The sequence below is a fragment of the Rhineura floridana genome, chromosome 10 (assembly GCF_030035675.1).
Source record: "Rhineura floridana isolate rRhiFlo1 chromosome 10, rRhiFlo1.hap2, whole genome shotgun sequence".
Classification (NCBI taxonomy): domain Eukaryota; kingdom Metazoa; phylum Chordata; class Lepidosauria; order Squamata; family Rhineuridae; genus Rhineura; species Rhineura floridana.
Window position 1 is genome coordinate 59,065,198 of NC_084489.1, and position 25,888 is coordinate 59,091,085.

Consider the following 25,888-nt stretch of genomic DNA (forward strand, 5'->3'; position numbering starts at 1 on the left):
TTTATAGATGACAGCCCTCTATTTGAAGATGATGCGTACTCCTCCCTGGGCTCCGTTGGGAGGAAGGGCTGGATATAAATTGAATCAGTAAATAAAATACAAACTATAACAAGTTAGTGTACAGTATAAAAATAATACTGCAATAACACCAATAAAGACTGGTTGATAAAAAAAAACTATGTTTCTTCTAAAAAGCCTCTGAAAGAGCAGACTTGACTCCTGCCAGAAGTCTATTGGCAAGGAGTTCCACAGGGAAGGGCCTGCCACCCTAAAGGTTTGGTTCCTGGTAAAGGCTGACCAAAGCTCAGGGGCATGGGAACCATCGAAAGTTCCCAGTCAGAAGGTCTCAGTGATCAAGGTGGACCATAAGGAATCAAGTGGTCCTTACAGTACTTTGGGCACAAGTTATGTAACGCTTTGTGAAGTAACATAAGAGCCTTGACCCTGATCTGGTAGCAGATTGGCTGTTTTTTTCCTCTTGATGCATTTCCTCTTTTTTCGGTGATGCATAACAACCAACCTATACATCCATGCAGCTAGGTTGACATTTAATTGATAGAATTGTGTGGACAGGGAGTGGGACCAATTGTACAGGACTTTCCCAAAGAACTGGTGATCCCAACAACGAAGAAAATTTCTGGAAAGGTCTGCAAGTTCACCTCTCTTACCACTGTGACTGGGCGATTTAAATATAATGGGATCAAAATGTTACAAGCCCTGAATGCTGTGCCCAGAAAATGGGCTTGAAAGCACATGCACATTTCAAAGGCTGAAGGAAGGAATCCCTTGAAAGCTGTCTGGCTGGGAGATCCCATCAGAAACCAGTGAGGGAACATTTCAGCCTCTTTGACTGCCCATAAGTGAATGAGAAAGAAACTCTGATGGGAAACTGCTGAATTGCAACTCACCAAAAAGTTCAGTTCTGTTCACTTGGGCCTGAATAGTGTAAAGGTCAGGGCTGGGGAACCTTAGGCCTGGGCCCAAATGCAGCCCTCCAGGCCTCTCTCTCTGGCCCTTGGAACTCTGCCCAGGCCATACCACTTACTGCCCCTACTTCACCCCCCCAACTGTTTTTGTTTGGCTGGAATGTCCCTGAAGTCTGACAATACCTCTTGCTGGAGGATGGAGGGGATGTGTGTGAACAGCAGTTACTGCACAAAGGAAAACTTTACATTTGCCCACTTTTACCTCTGGTCTGCCCACCAGTGGCATGTGGCCCTCAGAAGGATGCCCAGAAAGAAATCTGGCCCTCAGGATGAAGAAGGTTCCCCACCCCCAGTTAAGATGATTGTTTTCATGAATTACTACTTTTGTGAAGAGTCACTGTGCTCGTTTTGAATAGATACAAGCTCTAATTGAATTATCACAAATGTTTATTGCATTTCATTGATATTTAACTCCAGCTTCTATGCCTTCCCCTTTACACCCATGTGTACACATACCTGCTACCTGAGGATTAGACTTCACACATCTGAAAGTGAATTCTGGTCCACAAAAACTCTGTTATTTTAACCTAAGAACCACATGAAATCTCTGAGCTTCATTAAGAAGGAAAGGGTGCACACATGCATGCTCATAACAATATGTGCAATTCATACAGCATTGTGTGCATATACTATATATGGCTACTGGGTATTATTGGTTGTGGCTGTTGTTTTTCAGAATCAAATGTGCCTATTAAGTGTCCTGAGGGGTGGATCTCATATGCAGGCCACTGTTACAAGATTCACAGAGAAACCACCTTGTGGAATGATGCCTTAGCATTATGCAGGAAGGACGGTGGAGATCTTGCAAGTATACACAGTGTTGAAGAGTACAGCTTTATAATTTCTCAGCTTGGGTACAGTGAGTATTTGGACATAGTTTTGTTAATATTAAATTCTAAACATTAGCATGTTTGTTGTTATGAATACCAGCAGTAGTTTATATAAATAGCATTAGCTTGATAAACCTGCCACACCCCACCAAGGATTAAGAAATATGAGACAATATCAAGAACTGAAATGAATTCTTCCCAGCATTTTTCAGACTGGCAAAGCTTGTTTGTCTCTCTGTTTATATCTTTGACAACATTCTTATTGATTTAGCAGTTCCTTGTGTTGTTTTACTTAAGATTACTTGACTCTGGATTACCAACAAAACAGTGTATTATTTTGTTATAAATGTAGAACACTGCTGAGCATAAGACTTCCAACAAAGGCCTTGCTTCCTTGAGCCCAGTCACCCCTTGATCTGCTGACTGGTTTCAACCAATCCTAGCTAGCAACATTTGCTCTACAATTCTTAAAGAGACAATTAACTATTCCCATATCTCCCTTTTTCAAACAAAACAAAAATATAGTAATGTTACATTGAAACACAAACGATAGCATGGCTCAATATGTCTTTCTGGTGCTCGACGTAATCTATTTGATCTGCGTGGTGCTGCTCCAGTTTCCTCTGTCACTATCTCAGGATCTAGTTCCTTTGGTTCCTCATTCTTTTCCAGTGTACCACTGTTTGTAGGCAGCTGGTTCATGTCTTGTTGCTGATTACAGTTCCTGTCTTCTGGCCCTGGCATAAGCTGCAGATGTCTCCTGTTATGGCAATAAGAATGTCCATCAGATGTCTGTACTTCATATGATCATGGAGCTACCTCCTGCAAAACACGTGCCTTCTGACTCCACAAGTCACCACCATGTATACGACTATGTCATTGGGTTTCAGTGGCTGTAGAGTCCTAGACTCCTCATCATAGTACATTTTCTGTTTCATTTTACTCATGCTTTGATATTTGCAGACATCAGTAACACCCTTAGGACTATCCTTCACCAAGCTAGGCAGTCTAGTTCTCAGCTTTCTGCCAATTAAAATCTCAGCAGGTGACAGGCCATGTACCAAATGTGCCAATCGATAGTTCAGGAGAGCCAAATGTGGCTCTCCATCTGAAGCAGTGGCTTTCTTCAATAATCTTTTTATGATCTTCACCCCATTTTCCACCAGCCCATTAGACTGAGGGTATCCTGGTATTGATGTGACATGCCTGAAACCATGGTTCTTTGCAAATTTCTTGAACTCATATCCCGAAAACTGAGGGCCATTATCTGACATGACCACATGTGGAATCCCATGTCTTGAAAAAATAGATTTTATGCACTGTATAACCTGTGATGCTGTAATACCTGCTTACAAAGCCACCTCTGGGTAATGTGAAAAATAATTTACAACTAACAAATAGTTTCTACCTGCCATGGTAAACATATCAATTCCTCTAAAGCCTCTTGTAACCTCTGATCATGTTCTTCTTCAGTTCTGCCCCACACAAGGATGCCATCAATGTACACTTCGACTCCAGGAACCCCATCAAATATTTGCTGTACAGGACTATGAAAGACTTCAGGGGTGGACTTAAGGCCAAATGGGAGCCTGCAAAAACAATATCTCCCAAAGGGTGTATTAAAAGTGCATAACCTTGCACTTTGGTATCTAACGGTATTTGCCAAAAACCCAAGGATGCATCCAAAATTGAAAAATATTTTGCATCTGCCATCTCATTGAATTAGGGTTGCCAGGTTCAGGGCCTGAGACTGATCCTGTATCTTTAGGAGAAGAGAAAGTCAGCCAAGTGCAGGTGTTCTTGCAACATTGTAATGGGAAAAACCACAAGGTGGAATTCTCCTTTCCGCCTGCACAGCTTTTAAAGATACAGAAGGCCTCTTGGAGGCCGGGCCTGGCAACCAATTTTACTTTTTTACTCTTGATCCAGTTTGGCTTTTTCTATACTGTTTCCACAAGTAGTTCAGGAAGCACATTTACTTCTGCTCCTGTGTCCTTTTTGTAATTAGTTACTCTTCCATTAGTCTTGAGTGCAACAGTCCAGTCCTCTCCTATCTCTGCAGCCACTGTTCCCACACAGAACTCCTCCTCAGCATCTGTGCTATCCTGATAGACTGCATTAGTTGGTATGCTTTGTCCTCTCCTCTGTGGTTGCTGCTCTTGGTTGCAGACACTAGCAAAGTGGTTATATTGTCTGCATATGTTGCACCACTTTCCTAGTGCAGGACATTGCCTATTCAGGTGATTTATTTCACATTTTCTGCAAGTGGAGGCTCTTTGCCTTGCAGCCTCTTCTTTTGGAGTTTCTCTGAAGAGTCCTGTTCTCCTTGCTTGCTTTTTTACTTCTCCTTGCTTTTGCTTGCTGTGTATCTGATCTACTGCAGCTGCTTCTGTTTTCCCTTGCATTATGTCCAGACTTTGAAGAGTAACTTCTGCTGCTTGGCAAACTTGCACTGCCTTGTCTAAAGCCAAATTCACTTCTTCTAACAGTCTTTCTTGCAGTTTCGAATCTCCAATTCCTATAACAATTTGATCTCTTATCAGAGACTCAGCAAGCTGCCCAAAGTTACAATTCTGACTCATCAACTTCAGGTCTGTTAGGAATTCTTCAAAAGATTCACCCTCTTTTTTAGTTCTTTTGTGAAACTTATATCTCTCAAATGTCTCACTTGTTTTGGGTGTACAATAGTTTGCAAACTTTTGTAAAACTGTTTCATAACTTTTTCTCTCATCTTGGGTTAGCTTCATGTTATTAAAGATATCCACAGTCTCATTTCCAGCTATGTTAAGGAAAACTGCTATTTTCTGCTCATCACCCTTTCTTGTATAGCCTGTTGCTTGCATATATATCTCTAAGATCTGTTTAAATTGTTTTCAAGATTTAGCAGCTTTACCTGAGAGTTTTAGCTCCTTGGGTAGCCTTAAGTGCTCCATGTCTTCAACAGTTTCTTATCTTCTTTTTTCTTTGCACCCCACTCCTGGTACCATATGTTGTTTTACTTAAGATTACATGACTCTGGATTGCCAACACAACAGTTTATTATTTTGTTATAAATGTAGAACACTGCTGATCATAAGATGTCCAACAAAGGCCTTACTTCCTGGAGCCCAGTCACCCCTTGATCTGCTGACTAGTGTCAACCAATCCTGGCTAGCAACATTTGCTCTACAGTTCTTGAAGTGACAATTAACTATTCCCACATTCCTCACAATTGTTGGAAATACAATGCATATGGAAAGAGGGTAGGCTACTGAAGGGAGGACAATATATGTATTTGTAGTAACCTAATGAAATGTGGGAGATGAGCCAGTGGAAAAAAAGAAGAGTCACAGATCAAAAGGCTCAGAAAAGGCACAGATCAGATCAGAATGACGGCTTTGACTGGGCTGTTTTAGTGCTATAATCCTGTACAAGAGCAGAAAATGCAGAGCAGGTGGTACTTCTGGGAGAGAAGGCTTAGGAGGGAAGGGCCACTGTTCAGTGGTAGAGCTCTTGCCCTGCATGTAGGTCATTCCAGGTTCAATCCCAGCATCTCCAATTAGGGTTGGGAAAATCTTCCATCTGAAACCCTGGGGAGCTGCGGCCAGTCTGTGGAGGCGAGGGAGGAGGAACCTATGACCTGTGATGTTGTTCAACTCCCATTAGCCCCAGCCAGCATGGCCAATGGTCAAGGTGATGGGAGTCCAGCGACATCTGGAGGACCACTGACTCCCCACCCCTGGTGCAGACAATAGGGAGCTAGATAGACCAAGGGTGTGCCGCAGTATAAGGCAGCATCCTATCTAGGTCAGCTGTAGAGCACATACTTTGCTTGCTAACGTTCCCAGATTCATTCCCTGGTGTCACCAGCTAAAAAAATGAACAGACAGAAGGTGCTGGGAAAGAGAACTTCGTGAGATCCTGGAGAGCTGCTGCTAATCTGGCCTAAAAGAAACAACACTCTGACCTGGTACAACGTACCTTGCTAGAATGGGGTTGCTGAATAAAATATCAGACGGTCAATGGTAGACTTCTTCATGCCTAGCCAAACCAGAATAAATTATGCAGAAATAACCAGCATACAGATTTAATAATTTGCATAGTTCACACAGATCACAAAAGCTTTTCTTGGTGCAGAACTGGGATTATCTTGATGCAGCCCTTCGTATTTTTTCAAGTTTTAGCAGAGAGTACGCATGTCTAGTTGATACTGTACATATTGACTCTGTGGGACTCCTCCGGGCATGAACTCTGCACTTGTGTCATGCCTAGGTAGGTGTGCACAATTCATTTTATAACCATGAAGTCCAGAAGCTAGTTCTCTTGTTTCAATGAAATGTATCACTTTGAGGATTCCTCCATAACTTTCTGCACTAGCTGTCTGGATCCTGTATCTTGCAGCATAAAGGAGATGTGCAATAGTGGGGAAAAAATGGAGAAGACATTGTTGTGGGAACAAACAGAACAGTACTGTGCAATTTTCAGGGATGCAGGACCTAGCAGCAATGGAAAAAAAACAATTTAAAAGCAATATCTCTGTCATGAGGCAAACATTATAGTGCCAGTAAGTGCCGGAAGCCAAACAGTGTACTACGTTCTGCCTGAGTGTTGAATTAGTCAGAGGAAGTCCTGTGTACATGTCTTGGCAGCAGCATCTCATTCGTAGAGATCTGGGTCAGTGCAAAGGAAACACCTGCTGTATTCTGGCTCAAGTTCAGTACTCAACCTCAATGGTGGCAATTCTTACAGGTAGGGATAAGAAACTCCATGAAAACACTGAAGCTACTAGCATGCACCTGTTTTCTAATCAAATGTTGCTGGATGAGGCTTTTTTGAAACCAGGAAACTGTAACTGACAAGCACACTGAGGGAAGGGTACCATCTAGTCTACCACTGATGTGGTAGTAGCCATATGTGCAATATTCCTATAGGTTCAGTGGGTCTCCTGTTTCCTTCCTCCTCCTTTACCTATGAGTATGCAAGGGTATCTGCTAGGGTTGGAAAGCTTTGTCAGTTTAGATTCTCTCCGTTTCTCATTTTTCCAGTCATAAATTCAGTTCTCCACATTTCTGCTGCAATTTGCAACTTCCTCACAAAAATTCTGTAGCATTTTGGCGTGAATTCTCTGAATAAACACATTTTTGCTGGTAGTTTTGACTATTGTACACATTTTTGCAAGCCTTTTCTCATCATACAATGCATTTTTGCATGTTATGTTCACTTATGCATTCATTTTTATGCACACTTTCTCCTAACATTTTGGTGGCCAGTGTTTGGTTCGTGAAATGTATTGCAAAATTCAAATAAGCATGAATTTTGAAGGATGGCTGTGTTTCAGTTCTCATATTGCTTCAGAAAGTGCTAATTTGATAGATTCGACTTGAAAATGCAAACTAAATCAATTTTCTCACCCATACCTAGTATCTGCACAGAGATTGTAAGGGACCATTAGGGAGGATGACTCCTTTCCTTGTTCTTGCTGCCATTTATTTATATCCTGATTTATTCAGTAACTCAAGACAGCTTTCAGAGTTACAGAATGATTTATTTTTGTATTTATTAACAATGTAAGAACAGCCTGCTGGATCAGCCAATGGCCCTTTCCTCACAGTAGCCATCCAAATGCCTATGGGAAGCCCACAAGCAGTACCGAAGCACAAGAGAACTCTTCCCTCTTACAGTTTCCAGCAAGTGGTCTTCGGAAGCATACTGCCTATAACTGCGGAGACAGCATAGCCATCATGGTCAGCACTGAAAACCTTATCCTCCACAAATTTCTCTAATCCTCTTTTAAAGCCATCCAAGTTGGTGTTCATCACTGCATTGTGTGGGAGTGAATTCCATAGTTTAGCTATGTGCTATGTGAAGAAGTACTTTCTTTTCTCTGTCCTGAGTCTTCCAACATTCACCTTAATTGGATGTTCACATGTTCTAGTGTTAAGCAAGAAGGAGAAAAACTTTTCTCTATCCACTTTCTCTATGCCATGCATAATGTTGTACACTTCTATCATGTCACCTCTTACTTGCCTTTTCTCTCAGTTAAAAAGCCCCAAGTGCTGCAGTCTTTCCTCAGGGAGAATTATCAGATTTATATCCTGCACTTACTCCCAAAGGGAGCCATAAATACCATCAAGAATGGGTTTAAAAAACAGTAGACTCTCTCTAGGTGTGACTGCTCTTGAAAACTTATGTGAGAGCTGCAGCTGGCTCAAAATATGGGCTCTCTTTTCATTACTCACATAAAAAGCCATAAAACCAATTCTTGCCTGCTTCCATTGGCTTCCAGTGAGATTCCAAGCACAACTCAAAAGTGTTGCTTATTATACTGGTTGTATGCCTCTGAGCACAAGAGGCAGTGCACTACTGAGTACCATTTGCTGGAGATAACATTCAACGGAAAAGACGACTGTACATGTGGACATCACCAAATGGTCAATACAGGAATCAAATTGATTATATAATTGGTAGCAGAAGATGGAGAAGTTCCATACTTTCTGCAAAACAAAGACCAGGAGCAGTCTGTGGTACAGATCCTAAACTGGTCATATTGAAAATCAGAGTAAAGCTAAAGAAGAAGAACAAAGCAATCATAATGCCAAAATACAATTTAAATAACACCCCAGAAGAATATAAAGATCAAATAAGGAACAGATTTGAGGCTTTAAACTTAGTTGACAGAGAACCAGAAGAACTATGGAGTGAAGTCAGAGACATTATCAGGGAAGAATCCAAAAAGACAGTACCTCTAGTTAAAAAGAGAGAAAGAACTCGATGGATGACTGACAAAACTCTTAAAATGGTTAAAGAGAGAAGGAAAGCAAAAGCAAAAGGAGACAGAAACATAGTCAGAACCCTAAATGCAACAATACAGCGACTAGTTTGTAGGGACAAACAAAACTATTACAATAGTTATTGTATAGAAATAGATGTGGACAACAAAAAGGGTAGAACAAGAGCCCTATTCCAAAAGATTAGAGAAATTAAAGGGAAATTCAAATCAACAGGCAAACACACTGACTGACTGAGATGAAATAAAAGGAAGATGGAAGCAATACACTGAAGAACTCTATAAAAGAGATGCAAGGATTACACACTCATTCACGGAGGACCCATATGATGAAGAACCAGAAATTTTAGAATGTGAGGTGAAAGCTGCTCTTAAAATACTTGGAAGAAACAAATCACCAGGAACAGATGGCATACGAATTGAGTTGCTACTGAGACTGAATCTGTCAAAATTTTGACAAAATTTGTCAAGAAATATGGAAAAGAAAACAATGGCTCACAGACTGGAAGCTTTCAATATACATCCCAATTCCAAAGAAAGGGGATCCTAGGGAATGCAGTAATTATCAAACTATTGCCTTATTGTCCCATGCAAGTAAAGTAATGCTCAAGATTCTACAACAAAGGTTCTTACCATATATGGAATGAAAAATGCCAGATGTCCAGACTGGATTTAGAAAAGGAAGAGGCATCAGAGATCGTATCACAAACACATGCTGGATAACGGAAGGGACCAAGGAATTTCAGAAGGAAATCACCCTGTGCTTTATAGATTACAGCAAAATCTTTGATTGTGTAGATCATGAAAAGCTATGGAATGCTTTAAAAGAAATGGGGGTGCCACAGCATCTGATTGTCCTGATGCGCAACCTATACTCTGGACAAGAGGCTACTGTAAAGACAGAATATTGAGAAACCGATTGATTCCCACAGGGGTGTATTTTATCACCCTACTTGTTTAATCTATATGTAGAACATATCATATGGAAAGCGGGATTGGACCAAGATGAAGGAGGTGTGAAAATTGGAGGGAGAAATATCAATAATTTAAGATATGCAGACAATACCATACTACTAGCAGAAATCAGTAACAATTTGAAACAAATGCTGATGAAAGTTAAAGAAGAAAGCACAAAAGGAGGACTACAGCTGAACTTCAAGAAGACTAAAGTAAAACAGAAGATTTATGTAACTTTACAGTTGACGATGAGGACATTGAACTTGTCAAGGACCTCGGCACAGTCATTAACCAAAATGGAGACAATAGTCAAGAAATCAGAAGAAGGTTAGGACTGGGGAGGGCAGCTATGAGAGAACTAGAAAAGGTCCTCAAATGCAAAGATGTATCACTGAACACCAAAGTCAGGATCATTCAGACCATGGTATTCCTGCTCTGTATGGATGTGAAAGGTGGACAGTGAAAAAAGCGGATAAGAGAAAAATCAACTCATTTGAAATGTGGTGCTGGAGGAGAGCTTTGTGCATACCATGGACTGCGAAAAAGCCAAATAATTGAGTGTTAGAACAAATTAAACCAGAACTGTCACTAGAAGCTAAAATGATGAAACTGAGGTTATCATACTTTGGACACATCATGAGAAGACATGATTCACTAGAAAAGACAATAATGCTGGGGAAAATGGAAGAGAGCAGAAAAAGAGGAAGGCCAAACAAGAGATAGTTTGATTCCATAAAGGTAGCCACAGACCTGAACTTACAAGATCTGAACAGGGTAGTTCATGACAGATGCTATTGGAGGTCACTGATTCATAGGGTTGCCATAAGTTGTAATCGATTTGAAGGCACATAACAACAAGAACAACAACATTCAATAGTCAATGTATTAAGGAAGCCATTATGGGGAATGGGAGATGTTGCCTTTATGCTCTGCTTCTGGGTTCCACAGTGGCATCTGACTGGCCACTGTGGGGAAAAGGATGCTGGACTGAATGGACCTACTCTTTGCTCTTAAGTACTTAACATTTCCAGATGTTAAAGTCTTTAAGAGAGGCTCTGCGTAACATCCTATCTTCATAGGACATTTGGACCAAAGAGAACAAATAATTCTGAAGAGGAGCAACATTTTAATTACCAATTCCAAATTGCAGCTCTTCTGTATTTGCTTGCATTCAGTAAAATGCAAATAATAGCATAAGGCAACATTCACCAACCCTGTGCCCTCCAGATGTTTTAGACTATAACTCCCATCAGTGCCAGCCAGCACACCAGGTTGGAAAAGATTGGCATAGAGGATCTTTTATTTTTCACTTTTTTATATTTTTAAAAATTAATGAAGTAAGGCCTAATCCCCCTTCTTCCTATAAAGCAAGCATTTTCCTTTTTTGGGAGGATTGCAGTAGTGCACAGGAAATATAGTTCAGAACACCAAGCTAAAAATAATGGGCAGACTTTCATTTGTGGGTGAAGAAAGTTGAGGTCCCATTATTACATTCCAGATTAATATTTATTGCAAACAGGTTTTCCTTTGAGAAGATAGTTCTTCCTAAGAATGCAAGGGCTAAGGCTGCACTGCTTTATCGGCAAAATGCTGAGCTTCCTGGAGCTGCTTCTTAAGCATTCTGTTCAAAAAGTGCTTTACTTTTAAACTGTTTTGCATAAAATGGGTTATCATTTTTGTCTACGTGTGTGTTAGAACCAACTGATGAATTGTGGATTGGGCTGAATGACCTCAAGGTTCAAATGTACTTTGAATGGACAGATGGAACCCCTGTGACATACACTAACTGGCAACGTGGAAAGCCGACTCATGTCAGCAACAGGCAAGAAGATTGTGTGGTTATGAAAGGAAAGGTAAAATAATGCAGATGCCTCTTTATATTTGCTTCCCATTCTCCAAGTATATTTCTCTCCAAAGTATGTCACAAATTTTATCCAAGCAATTGAATGCATTATTTACTGCCCAACATCTTGTCTAACAGTGATGTGTTTCCTTAATGAATTATATAGCTTTCAGATGGTTATCAGGACCCTCCATGGCGCAGAGTGGTAAGCGGCAGTAATGCAGCCGAAGCTCTGCTCACGGCCAGAGTTTGATTCCAACGGAAGGAGGAAGTCAAATCTCCGGTAAAAGGGGTCGAGGTCCACTCAGCCTTCCATCCATCCGTGGTTGGTAAAATGAGTACCCGGCATATGCTGGGGGGTAAAGAAAGGCCAGGGAAGGAACTGGCAATCCCACCCCATATATGCGGTTTGCCTAGTAAATGTTGCAAGACATCACTCTAAGAGTCGGAAACGACTCGCACTATAAGTGCAGGGACACCTTTACCTTTTACAGATGGTTATCTGAAAACCATCATCATGATGTTGTCCTTAGAGAGTTAACACATTCTTTAACGCATTCTAATAGGCGACATTTCTGGAACTCACTTGAAATGTTTTGCTCCCTTTGCTGTAAAAAAGCATTAAAAGTGCACACTGAAATGCCATTCTTCAGTGGACAACATCTTGCCATATGTTTTCCTTGACTAAAGTCTTAATAATAATAATAATAATAATAATAATAATAGAATTTATAGCCTGCCCTTCCTCCTGAAGGAGCCCAGGGCAGCAAACATGAATAAAACAATTTAACAAGAAAAAAAATACTAAAAAGAGTTAAAGCATTCCAAAACAAGAATTACAATTAAAAAACATTGTAAAACACAGCTTAAAAACATTCTTTCATCAGTGATTTTTCAGGTTGCAAGAACAGTCTTCTTCATCCATCAGTACTTTGGTAAACAGGAATGTTTTTGAAAATAAATGCAGAAACACCTTATCTCAGAGACCTTACCAACTGCTCAGCTACCCATTAATTAAGATACTACCCACAGACAACTCCTTTTCCAACCATTCATATTAAGGAGTGAACAACAGGCAGCAATGTCATGACTGCTAGGATGGCATTTCTTCATCCATGACTTCCCCATAATTCACTTAATTCACTTCTTTCATGGGATGGCTTCACTTCATCCATGACATCCCCACTGCTTTAGACCAGGACTGTAGTTGGTAGAACTCAAGGGGCAGAAAATGCGTAGCAGATGGTACTGCAGTGAAAGGATAAGGCTTGGGGGGGAGGGAAGGTTCATCACTCGGTGGCAGAGACTATGTTCTCCATGCAGAAGGTCCCAGATTCAGTCCCAAGCATCTGCTGGTAGGGCTGGGAAAGATCTCTGCCTAAAACCCTGGAGAGTTGCTGCCAATCTGCGAACACAATACTGAGGTAGATGTGCCAATGACCTGATCTGATATAAGGCAGATTCCTTTGGAAGAGCTGTCAGCCTCCCTTAAATCTGTTAAATTTTGTTTGAGACATTTGATTCAAGTCCATACCACTTGTTTCAGTGTATGCATGACATGCATTGGCACCCATATACTGGAAATAAAAAAAATTCAGTGGAAATGTCTGTTGCCATATATATAAGAATGTCATCCAGCACAAGAGCATGGTCTAAGCAGACAATTTGCTCTAATACCTGATGAGTGGGAAGGCAGTACTAGGAAACACAGGATTTGGGTTCAAATCCTGCTCTTGCAGCTGTTGTTACATATCCCTCTCTGTTTTAACCTAATCATATATGACCTAGTCTGCTCTGTTCTAACCTAGTCACACACTTATTAAATGGGAATTATCATGATTAATTACAAGTTTGACTTACAAGATCTGAACAGGGTGGTTCATAACAAATGCTGTTGGGGATTGCTGATTCATAGGGTCACCATATTTATTTATTTATTTATTTATTAGATTTATTAGTCGCCCATCTGGCTGGTTGTCCAGCCACTCTGGATGACGTACAGAATAAAAACATATAATTATATTAGAACATTAAAAATCTCAACAACAATAATAAAACCTAAGTCATAGTCGACTTGAAGGCACGTAACAACAATTACAAGTTTGAGGTGAGAAAGGCTAGAAGCAACAGGGCATGCAAAACAGATCAAATGAGCAGGCAGTGGAGTTGGGCCATGGGTGACTAACTCTGTAAAACGAATCCATGACCACACATCCCCCAGGTTGTGCCTTCATCATGGGATCTTTGACATATTTTCTGCTTATGTCCACTGCAGGATGGGTTCTGGGCAGATCAATGTTGTGATGTGAAACTTGGATACATTTGCAAAAGGAAACCATTAAAAGAAGCTCCAGAAGAAACAGAGATATTTGAAGAAGGCTGTCAGAAAGTAAGCAGGTTAACATGAAGGTCCCTGGTGGTTCTTTCATCCAGTTCCTCAAAGTGGTTGTTGCTCACATTCAGTGAGTAGCACCTACGAAACAACACAGAATGGAATAAAAACTTGCTCTCATTTTGCTTTCTAACATTTGTGTGGTCAGCTGCTGTTGCCAACAGTGTTCACAATTAGACATTCCGAAACCTTGTGGGTACATTGTGGTTATTCATTTGAGGAAACGACACAGACTGCCCCTTCTCTTCAGGTTCCCTTCTAGCCAACTAGGCTACACTATGCATTATCATTCATCATTGGCGATCACTTGTGGCCGAGTAAGATTGTCTTCCAAGATAAGGTCTTTAACAGTGAGTCTGTAAGTGACTGTGGAGGCCAATTCTGGATCCACACAGCCTCCCACAGTGAGGACATAGGTTTCCAGATAGAAGATGGTCACAATGAGGATTTGCTTGACGTGCCTTCCACTTAGCTCGTTTGTCCCTTTTGACCTGTACTCATGCTTCTTCAAAGTCCATAGCACCTTTGATAATGGCCGACCTCCAACTGGGACGCTCATGGGTCAAGGCTTCCCAGTTCTCGATGCTTATGTTACATTTTTTTAGATTAGCTTTGAGAACATCTTTAAACCTCTTTTGCTGTCCACCAATATTCTGTTTTCCATCCTTAAGTTGGGAGTAAAGTAGCTGTTTTGGAAGATAGTGATCAGGCATTTGAACAACATGGCCGGTCCAGCAAAGTTGATGTTGGGGGATCATTGTTTCACCACTGGTGGTCTTTGCAGTACAGTAGCAAATAGCTAGTAATTAGCAAGCCTTTTGTTTAAAACAAAAATACACAACATCAGGTTTTGCTTCCTGAATCAGGTCTTCTCAAGTTCATACACCTAGCATCTCCTCTTATAAGTTTCAAGACTAAAAATGGTTTTATTCATCCAGGCTTTTCATGTTCAGTTTGTGGTTGATGTATGTAGCTGCTGCTTTTAGAGTTTGAGACTTAAATATCTTGATCTTATTTACCACTGTGTTGTATTTAGGTATAGATTTTTATGTGCCATTGCTATTTTATCTTGCTTGTTTTGTAAGTCATCTGTTTTTGTTTTTTAACCCCATCCCGCTAATTGTAAGCCTTCTTTAAAACAATCTTTTGATGAGGTGGAATACAAATATATTAAACCAATCAATAATAAATCTCACAGTCAGTTTTATATGTTGGTCATGGCAGCATTAATTTTTCTCAATACAGACAAAGATAATCTGGAAGAATGGTAATGATAATACCTAACCTGAACCCAAGACTTGAAATAATCTATGTATATCATTCTTTTAAGATGTCCATTGTTGCTGTAAATGCCATTGGCTCTTCTTAAACAAAGAATAAAGTTGAATCAAACAGACTATCCTAATATTCTGAACAGATAAAAGTTAATCTGGGAAAATAAAGTCTTGATTAGCCGGAACTGTACAGTTTCCAACATCAACAGACCTCTGGAGTCCTAGCAGACAAGCATAAGGTCCTCAACAAAATATTTCAATAACAGAGAGAGAAAAAAGATTGTTTAAGAGACCAGACCAAAGACTACCATAATAAAAAGTTATATTGGGTTAATATCTCTGTAAAACAAAACCCTCTTAATGAAACAGATATCCCTTCAGGAAAGTGCTTTACTGATTAACCATTTCTAATATCCCATTTCATTTAAGGAAGTATTTAGCTGAATTACTTTCTGAATCCATCCAGGTTTTGTCCCTTTCATTTTCATTTGTCTCTTTCTCTAGCTTCAACAGTGTAATCTTCAGTATAGTATTTAAAAGGTTATAAATATGCATACTCTGTAATATACACTATTATTCATTTTTTCCCCAGCAGGGTTGGAAAAGACATAGTTTATACTGTTATATGATCGGAAATGTATTTGCAACATTTGCTGAAGCAAATCAAACATGTATAAAGGATGGTGCGTATTTGGCTTCTGTTGAAGACAGGTAAAAGTTGTTTTTTTTTAAGTTTTGCCTGAAGTAAAAACACTGAACACGTTTTTATTAAGGCCATTTTCACATTGACTTTTTTTTTTTACAGTTTATAGAACAAAAAGGGATTCCAACACTACATATCTGTCCTGACTATACAAACATAAAAAAAAGTAATCTCAGCAGAAATATGTAAATGCACAGCTCAACTGCAAGCCTTGCCTTGTGGCTTTTGAAAGCTGCCAATCTCAAAATGCAACTGCATCACAAAAATTGCATGCATACAATTGCAAAATTCATGGATAGCTTTTTTGCATATTTCAAGAAACTCCAGTCTACCTCTGGGTTAAGAATTTCTCCCTTGGGTTGATCTTCTTGAAGCAGACTTTTAAAGAGGAAGGAGCTGCAGGTGCATACTTTGCACAACATCAAAGCTCTTTTCCCTCTCAGCTGGTGGATAGGAGGGGAGCTAGAGGGATATATAGACAAGAGGGGGTCCTGAGGGCTGCATCGGGCCTCAGGCCAGGGATTGGCCACCCTGTGTCACATGAATGAAAAATGATAGTCCTGACTTCCATTAACCTCAGTTAAGGTCAGTATCAACATAAAATGTGGCTACAGATAAGACCACCAGGAGAAGGGCAGGTGGATTTATGCTGGAGAAGGGTTAGGAAGAAGGGAGCATAGAATTTAGGGGGGTTAATTGTGTATCAGCTCAGAGTGATATTGTCAGACTGTTTTATTTAGGAAGGAATAAGAATATACATATTTCATAGTTTTACATTTTTGTATACAACTTGCATCTTTGATCTCTCATTGAGAAAATCCATGCCTTGGATCCTGAATTGCCCCTCTGTTCATGTAATTTCTGCCAACTCATCCTTCCATGTGAATCTCCTTTCCTGCACTATATCTCACCGTATTCGCAAGGGTCCTGCAACCCCCAGGAGCACATTTTCAAGGGGTGCAGGGGGCTCTAAGTTGAAGGGGATGTAGGAAAACCTCTTCCATTAATGTGAACTCTTCAATTCAGAGAAGGAAAATTGGGATTGAAGCTCATATGCTGTACATCGGGGGCTCCCAAACTGTCATCCATGGACCACTGGTGGTCTGCGAGCTTCATTCAGGTGATAAGCAGCTTATCTGTAAAAATACAATTAAAAATCATGCAGAATCTAGCATGGTGCATTGCAATTACTACAACAGGCAGAAAAATCATTAAGTGGTCCACCAAGACCCTCAGCAATTTTCAAGTGGTCTGTGAAAGAAAAATGTATAGGAACCACTGTTATACGCAAATAGATTATCAACATACAGAGGTTTGTGGTAGGGCCTGCCCCTGAGATCCAATCTCCCTTCCAAATGGCAAAGTCTTTAATAGTTATCCAAAGGCCATCAATTATACAAAAATATATCCAGCTTCCTGGTTGCAGTTCTGTCTATTAAAAAGGAAAGGGCTGAATCCTTCTGCATAATAATTGTATGCAGTTTTACAGTGTTTGAAAAAGGCTTCTTCTTCTCTGGTCCCAGTAGTCTTCTAAGGTGTTGTAATATTTCCCTCCTGAAAAAATATGTAATTTATTCCCACAGGAATGAATGTGCTATCTCAGTGGAGTCAGCACTTTTTTGCACAGTAGATTGATATATGGACCATATGCACTTTATTGATACATTTTCATGACTTCTGTTTCAAAATATTTCATAGAAATGTCACACTATGAAAATTTAGTTTTGTCATTTATTCTCTTCCTACAGATACGAACAAGCATATTTTACCAGTTTGATTGGGTTCAGGCCAGAAACACATTTCTGGATTGGTCTTTCTGATGTACAAGAAAGAGGAACATTCAGGTGGGCCAGTGGAGAACTTGTCAAATACACTCACTGGAATTCAGAAATGCCTGGTATGTAGACATATACTATAGAGATGGTTACACAGTAAGATACCTGGATTTCCCACTGAAAGCCCAAATTCTCACTGTATTCTTTATTACATCCTTTCTAAACTGTTCCCAGACAGAAGAAAAAATATTTGCTTAAATATTTGTTAGAATTTATTATTTATGACCCCAAATGAATTTTCCAAACTGACTTTGCTTCACTGGAGTATACGTTCTTAGTAATTTACTTTGTTAAATTCGTGTTGACCTGGTTCGATCTGAAAGTGTATCTCTGTGCAATCTTTTGAAAGCCCCTTACTCAAATCTCAGCTTTGTTGTAATACAGAAGATGAGGCAGGCAATTCTTGCTCTACCAAAATACTTTGGAAGTGCCTGCCTATTGACATTAAGCAGGCACCATCACTGTACTCTTTCAGACGCTTGCTGGAAACTGTTCTGTTTTGGCAGACCTATTCAGACGCATGATTTGGTCACATCTGTGCTTAAATTTGTTTTCAACATTTTATTGTGTTTTATTGTTTTTAGATGTTTTAAATATTTTAAATATGTTTATATTTCTAATTGTATTTTTTATTACAGAAGTATTTACTGGAGGAAGGGCAGGAAATAAATTTATTAAATAAAATTTCTCCATGATGTGTAATGAAGTGTAAACAGTCTCTTAGCCAGAAAATAAGATACAGGTGCCCTAACATGTTTTAGGTTATTCAGTTGTATTCCTTTTTAGTGAACACTTGGATTAAGATACTTCCTGCACAGTGTTCCTTATGTCTCCACAACCAAAAGAGGATATTCAGGGAGGGAACCTGAAATTCAGAAATGTAGGCATTTCAGTTTAGAGAAAAGACAAGTAAGAGGTGACATGATAGAAGGGCATAAAATTATGCATGGTATGGAGAAAGTGGATAATTTTTTTCTCCCTCTCTCATAACACTAGAACTCAGGGACATTCAATGAAGCTGAATGTTGGAAGATTCAGGACAGACAAAAGAAAATATTTCTTCACACAGCATATAATTATGCTGTGGAATTCATACCCACAAGAAGCAGTGATGGCCACCAACTTAGATGGCTTCACAGGAAGATTAGAAAAACTCATTAGCATAAACTAAGTTTTACTTAAAGTAGACCCACTGCAATTAATGGGCCTAACTCAGCCATGTTCATTAAATTCAGTGGGTCTACTCTGAGCAATCTTAGCATTATCCTCCATGGGTGGTATTCAGCTATCTATTCAGCTATCTTGCTGATGGATATATTCTATCTCCATTGTTGGAGGCAGGTATGCTTCTGAATAGCATTTGCTGGAAACTGCAGGGAGGAAGAGTGCAGTTGTACCTGGGCCTTGCTTGTGGGATTCACATAGGCATCTGGCTGACAACTGACCTTAAAATTTTTGATTTACCTGATATTACACAACAGATGACAATTTTTTAATTCAGTAGATTTCAGTGTTACATTTTCACTGGATCTGGGAACTCCAAGTGGTTTCTGGAGCTATCATTTCTCCCTGCCATATTCAACTGGCATTTTATCTGACATTTCCAAGCCTGTTGACTGATGCTTAAATTGGCTTTTGCATTTCCTGAATTTTAAATTCAAATGGGGAAAATTTATTCCCCATTTTTTTAGAAATTTCTCCACAAACAACTATATCTAAAATTACAACATTAAAATAAAATAAAATTTAAGAATTTATTCCATAATTTGTATATCAAAATAGACATTGTCTCTAAAGTCAGTGAAACAACATTAAAATCCAAGAGACCCATACCCGACCCTCAATATAAATATTTCAAGGAATGAGACCTACCAAACCTCTGAAAAGATGGAATTTCATTACTGTGGAGCCACCACTCAAAAGGCTCTATTATGGGTGCTCACCAACCTAATCATCCTTACAGGTGAGCACCTAAGTAATTCCTGTGACACAGATCTCAAGAGAAAAGCTGTGTTGAACATATAGTCTGTTTTCTTAAACTCTGACATTTTGTGCTAAAATAAATCTAAGAGTTAGGATGCTAATCATGGCTGGCTGCTTTCTGATGACTTATGTAAATGACATGGACCTGTCTGTCTCTTAATGTACCATGAAGGACGGAATCCAGGCTGTGTTGCCATGAGGACTGGAATTGCAGGTGGCTTATGGGATCTTCTGAAATGTGAGTCAAAGGCAAAATTTCTTTGCAAGCGCTGGGCTGATGGAGTGACTCCTCCACCTATACCAACAACAACTCCTGCCCCCAGATGCCCTGATGACTGGAGCCCCAGCGATGAGAGGAATTTGTGCTTCAAAGTATGACATTTAATTGCAGGATTTATACAAGCCTTAACAAATATATATTGCCTTTTATTTTTAGATATTGATATGGGTAGGCTGCTACATCATAAAAAGTTAGTACTGGTAACATTCATTAAAACAGAGTGTTATCTGACATCACAGTTACTTTCATCCACTTTTCCAAGCAGTGAGAAGCCCAGAGACGGAACTCTATGGAAGGAGGTCACTGAAGGCTTATTGACATTTTGCAATATTTGTATTTATTTACAAATATACAGTTTAAGCATAGGTGGAGGCACAACTTAAACACCCCAGGAGACAACAAATCCATTGAACCACATTTGAAAGAGAAGCCAGGAACACTTCCCCCTCAAAAACAGTTAGATTGCAGACTCCAACGTAGCCCTCTGGGTTCAATCCAGGCTAAAGTCAGGTTCACATGTCCTTTTAAATCACAGTTTAAATTAAACGTTGGCTTAAATTGGACAAACAGTGTGCTGGTTCACACTGCTCAAAAGTCCCCACGGTGCTTCTCCCCTGCTTTTTCCTTCGGCACACCAGGGAGGAAACAAACCAGAAACTGGTATTAAATGCAAGCTAGCACTCTTGGTTTGTTTCTTTGCTAACAAACCACAATAGCAAGCTAAAGTTTGTTCTTGGTTTACCATCATGGTTTGTTAGAGAATCAAGCCATGATTTCTGGTTTGCACATAATGGTGAGCCAGCCTCTGGTTTGTTACCTTCTCTGGATGGAAAAGGAAGAAGCAGGGAAGAAGCAACTGATGGATTTTTGAGCACCACACACCAGCACGCTGTGCATTCTTGCAAAACCATAGTTACATTTTAAACATAGTTTAGCATTATGTGTGAACAGGGGCTATATTAGTCACACTTTAGTTCCATTGAAATTACATTAGTCGTCATGACTAATTAATTCCACCAGGGAAAGCCAGCTGCTGAGAATGAGTATCCCCTGTATAGATTCTGATAGCAAGAATACACAGAGGTGATTTTAGAGGTTGTGAGGGAATACAGAGACAGAAGTCCACAGATGTAACAGGTGAAAGTTAAGGGGGAATGGACAAATAATTATATGAAGATAAGCCTATGGAGGGGTGGGCAACCTCAGGCAGGTGGGGAGGGGTGTGTGGAAATACTCCCTTTGGGAGGGTGGGATAGAAATGTAATAATGAATAAAAAAATTAAAATACAGCTCTCAGGCCTCCCTGGCCTCTGAGACTCCCTCATTCCTGGTCACATCCCCTTCCCAGCCACATCCTCAGGACACAACCTCACTGGCGCTACTTCACACCATTCTTGAGTGTTTCTGCCTGGAACGCATCCTTGAACTCTGATAATGATTCTTTGCATGGATGGAGAATTCATTGCTTTGCCCACTTTTGCCTCTGGCCTTGCGCACCACTGGTATGTGGCCCTTGGATAGTTGCCCAGAAGTGAATGTGGCCCTCAAGCTGAAAAAAAGTTCCCCAGCCTATTAGGGGCAGGATCTGTGGCATTTGAAAAAAGGAAAAAAGGGCCTGCCCAAGAAAACCATACCTATAACATCAGCATTTTTAACATAGTGGAGACTCTCGAGAGTGTCATTAGAGTCCCAGGTTTGGATTAGTGCTTGATAATTCAGCTCAGTCTTGACAATGATGTGGTCTTCTGGGATTTATACTCCGCACTGTGTTGCCACTAGATTCTGTGTAGAGCAAAATCTTGAAGACAATTTGGAGTTTGATTTTGCTTGAGTAGAAATATCTGAGAAATTGCAAGTGAAGGGCTTTTTCACCTCTCTGATTCTAGGTGCCTCTGAAGGGCCATAGATACAGTAGCTGAGGGGTGGAGCATCTGCATTGCACGCACGAGGTCCCAGGTTCAGTTCCGATGTCAGGTCCCGGCCAGGGGAGTCCTTACCAGAGGAGTCCTCACTGGAGAAAGACCACGAGGCTCTGGTCTTAGACCCAGCCCAGGCTCAGGCTCCCTATGAGGATGAGGGGCGAGAGTCCTAGGACGAGGTCCAGGATGGGCCATCTGCACCCAGGGCAAATTCGGTCTCTGACATTGTGGCGGAACAGCCCCCAAGCCCAAGGGAGAGGCGTTGCCCCTGACAGCAGATGGAGATCCGGCCCATCTGGAGGAGTGCCAACCACAGGCCTGGACTCCTCAGGAGTAAAGGACTTATTGGGAGTAAAGGCACAGCTGCAGGTGATCAGTGGAAGTCTGCTGAGGTTTGGGGTGTGGTTCAGCAGCTCCTGCATAAAAACCTCAGTGCTGGGTTGGAAGGGCTGCTGGAATATTGTCCAACTCTGTACCTGATCCGTCTGAAGATTGCCTGTGGACCCTAGACCTGTCTCTTGCTTTGCCCCTTCCCTGCATTGCTTACAGCCTGCTTGGCTTTTGACCCTGAACTGCTCTGACCCTGATTCTTGCCTGACCCCCTTGGTTTCGAGGTAGACTCTGACTTTGGGCTGACCCTGGATACTGCCCTTGTGCTGCCCTCACTTGTGTTTCTTCTGGGGAGTCTCTCACCTCCTTAAGGAGTCTGGTGAGAACAGGACATCTCAGCATCTCCACTTAAAAGGAGTTCACGGATTGCATGAGGGAAAGAGACTTGTCTGCGGTCTTTGAGACAATTATTATAATCACATTAGCTGAGTTGAACCTGGTATGGAAAGCTTTTCTTATGAGAAATAATTCTCTAAATTATGTTTACTTTGTTATAGTGAACTTAGTTTATAACATTCCTCATTATGAAATAATGTTTCTCACTTGTATCATGTGCCCAGTTTATTGTGCCTAATTGTAAAATAATATATTGTCATTAGGCTTTCTTGAGGGATGATAACAAAAAATCGTGGGCTGATGCTCAGAGTTTTTGTAGAGCCATGGGAGGTGAGCTGCTCTCCATTAGTAGTTCCAGAGAAGAACGTTCACTGCAGCGCTATCTATCGTGAGTAAATGGGGTTGTCTGCCTGACATTATCATAATTCTTCACTCTGAGAGAAGATGCAAAATGATCCTAGTTCAAATTATAAGTCAAATGTCAGTGTTGATTCGGAATCGACTTGAAGGCAGTACATTTACATTTATTGTTGTATTTTGCCAAGAAGGGGGAAGAGGTGCTCTTGGGATTTTCTGCATCAGGTACCAAAATAACTCACCTTGACTACTATGCAGTTTGACTTGGGAGGGGAGGGGAAAATATTTGCTGTTCTGCCTCAAGCAGAAAAATATTTTCGGCCAGCCCTACAGATGCAACAGAAATAAGGGCAACAGACAAATTAACTATTGGTAAAATAGCAAAACATCACACTCTGCAACAAATATATTGTATATACTAAGCAGATGGCCATTGGGATGAGTAAAGTAAAACTAATTTCAAAGATTAGCCAACTAGCCTTGTTGAAACATAATTTATATTACAATTTCACAGTAATACAGTTGGATACAACCATTTAATGTTATCTTTATAGAGCATTTCAAGCAGTTATTCATGAAAAAGGACTTCATAAAACAACTTTACTTGGGTCTACTTGTGTTTGTGTGCTATCTTAGGAGTCAAGGATTCAGCAGTTCGCATTTCTGGCTAGGTTTAAATTACATAAGTCCGACTGAAGGATTTTCATGGAGTGATGGCTCTCCAGTGAGTGACTTACACTTTTTCTAAATGATTGTTCTAATTTTACAACTTACATGCCTGACCAGAGTAGATGAGGGTACTGAACTGAAAGACACAGGCTCTGGAATTCTGCACTTATATAACCTCAAATTTTGCAATGAAGGCTTATCCACATGGGAGCTTTTTGTGGTGGTGAAGACACTTCTTCTACATTCGTAAAAGGTTAAAGGTGTTCCTCCATGAAGGATCAATCACACTGTTACCTAATGGCCCCACCCTCTAATTTTACACTTCTGGTCGCTAGGGAACTGGGCCTTCCCCTTTTTTGTGTTTGATCTGCGCAATAGGTAACTTAAAAGAAAAAGCCCTGGAAGTGCAATTATCTGCATTTCCACTCCCTCTTGTTGCTTGGTAACTGGGCATGATCTTATTACTTGGGCTGCCTACTTTTTATGGAGAGGCAGTACCCAAAGTGACCAAGACATCTGTTCCTACCAAAGCAGACAAGTGTTTTGTGATGACATGTTAAACAGTGAAATGCATGTGTTTTTATTTTTTTGTATGAACACAAAACTCTGCCCTTTGAGTGTCAAGTACATGGCAGAAAGGGTATTAGTATTGCCACATATAGTCTGTTGCTCCTCAGTGATGAATTGTTGCAATTTAGAGATCAGACGTATTGGAGACTGATAGCCATTTTAGGCCCTATGTGCCAATTTTTGCTACTGCTGCTGCCTGCACGTGTCCGGCATGTCAGACCAAAAAGTAGTAAAAAGTGTAGGCTTTTGCATAGTCCTGCTGGGGACTTACTGCTCTTCATTGGCCAAACCAAATCTGATGTCCCTACATGCCAATTTTGCTGCTGCTGCCACTTACCATGCTCACTTTCTATTTTAGAAAGTGTTTTTTGGTGCAGTCATGCGGGAATCTTATTCCACCTCCCTTCATTGACTCAACCATGCCCCAAATCTCATGTTTGAGCAAAAGGAAACAAGAGTGTCACATTTGCCCCCAAAAGGAACCTTATAAATATATATGTTGCCAAGGATTTGCAGCCTGCAAGACGCAGTTCCCTTTGTTTGCATTGCCCCAAATGGACTTGAAACAGATGGATATGAGACAACCCAAGGGGCTGTAATGTGAGCAGGGGCAGAACAAACATCAATGATAATAGCTGTCCAAAGGACTTTATTTTAAGTTGATAAAGAGCTTTGTTTGAGAAATTGTACATTGTTGTGCACAAGTTAGTAGAAAAAGAAATAAAGGCATTGTTTCTTCACCAAGGAAAAGGGCTGCTTGTTGAAGTACAGTACTGCCAGCAGTCTGTCGGATATGGCTGTTTGCAGAAGTTCAGTACTGCAGATTGAAGGAACACATATTTCTGTTGTTTTGTGTACACAATGTTATATATCTGCTCAAACATGAAGGCACAGACAACAAAAAACCCAAACACAGCAGCTGAAAGTTGTGTGACAACCACAGGAAACAAAATGCATGGAGGAAATAGTGGGCGTGGAAAGGAGAGTAGCAGAAAGTAATGACTGACACACCCTCCTAAAAGCATCAAAGCAAAAGAGGAGCCAGAGCCTGAAAATGGTGCTAAAAATAATTTTAAAAAATAAAATATAATAAAATATTAAAACTCCCAACACGTTTTGGTTGAAAATAACATCCTTTGGGGGCTCATATTGGAAATAAATTTTTCCATTTTCTTCAACATCTCTCCAGAAATGTGTTGGGCTTTTTAGTATTTTGCAAGAACTATCGTTGATAAAGATTGATTTTTTAGTGCAATTTTGAGGTTCTGCCTCTTCTTTTGCTTTTCTGGATATAGTTAGAGCCTGCGTAGTCTGTACAACACATAAGAATACATTTTCTTGTTCATCTTCTTAAATTAATAGGTCCCCCTCAACCTACCTCTGTTAAAATTCCGGCCATCATATTCTGGACTAGTTGTTTCTGAATCATCTTCAAGGGCAGCCTCACACAGAGGACATTACAGTGTTCTAATTGGGAGGTGACCAAAGTATGAATTATAGGACCAAGATCACAATAATCAACAAGGATGCACACACTGTCTTATTTACAGTGCCTTCATTCAGTTCACTGTGAATGCCCATGGGTACATTTTACTAGGAAATCTTCCTTCTGAAAGCCCATTAAAATGAACGGAAGAGAGCATGGTAGGAAGAAAAATAGTGGAAGAAAATAAGTTGTCACCTTGTGTCAGTGCTAGAATTTTTACCATCAGTTGCTGTTTCAACCTGGTGGCTCATGTAGGATTGGTTAAAAGATTGCAAACATTGCTTTGTCAGAATATTTTTACATGCTATATTA

At 40.3% G+C, this 25,888-nt stretch overlaps 1 protein-coding gene across 1 annotated transcript in view; it reads left to right on the top strand.

Moving 5' to 3' along the window:
* LOC133364896 (macrophage mannose receptor 1-like) overlaps positions 1-25,888 on the top strand; it is an 81,806-nt gene that overhangs the window by 31,409 nt on the left and 24,509 nt on the right. Inside the window, 8 exon segments of the mRNA XM_061585882.1 lie at positions 1,663-1,845; positions 11,235-11,392; positions 13,658-13,771; positions 15,644-15,759; positions 17,500-17,648; positions 19,742-19,941; positions 22,758-22,882; positions 23,488-23,575. Of these exon segments, the coding sequence (XP_061441866.1) occupies positions 1,663-1,845; positions 11,235-11,392; positions 13,658-13,771; positions 15,644-15,759; positions 17,500-17,648; positions 19,742-19,941; positions 22,758-22,882; positions 23,488-23,575 (1,133 nt within the window).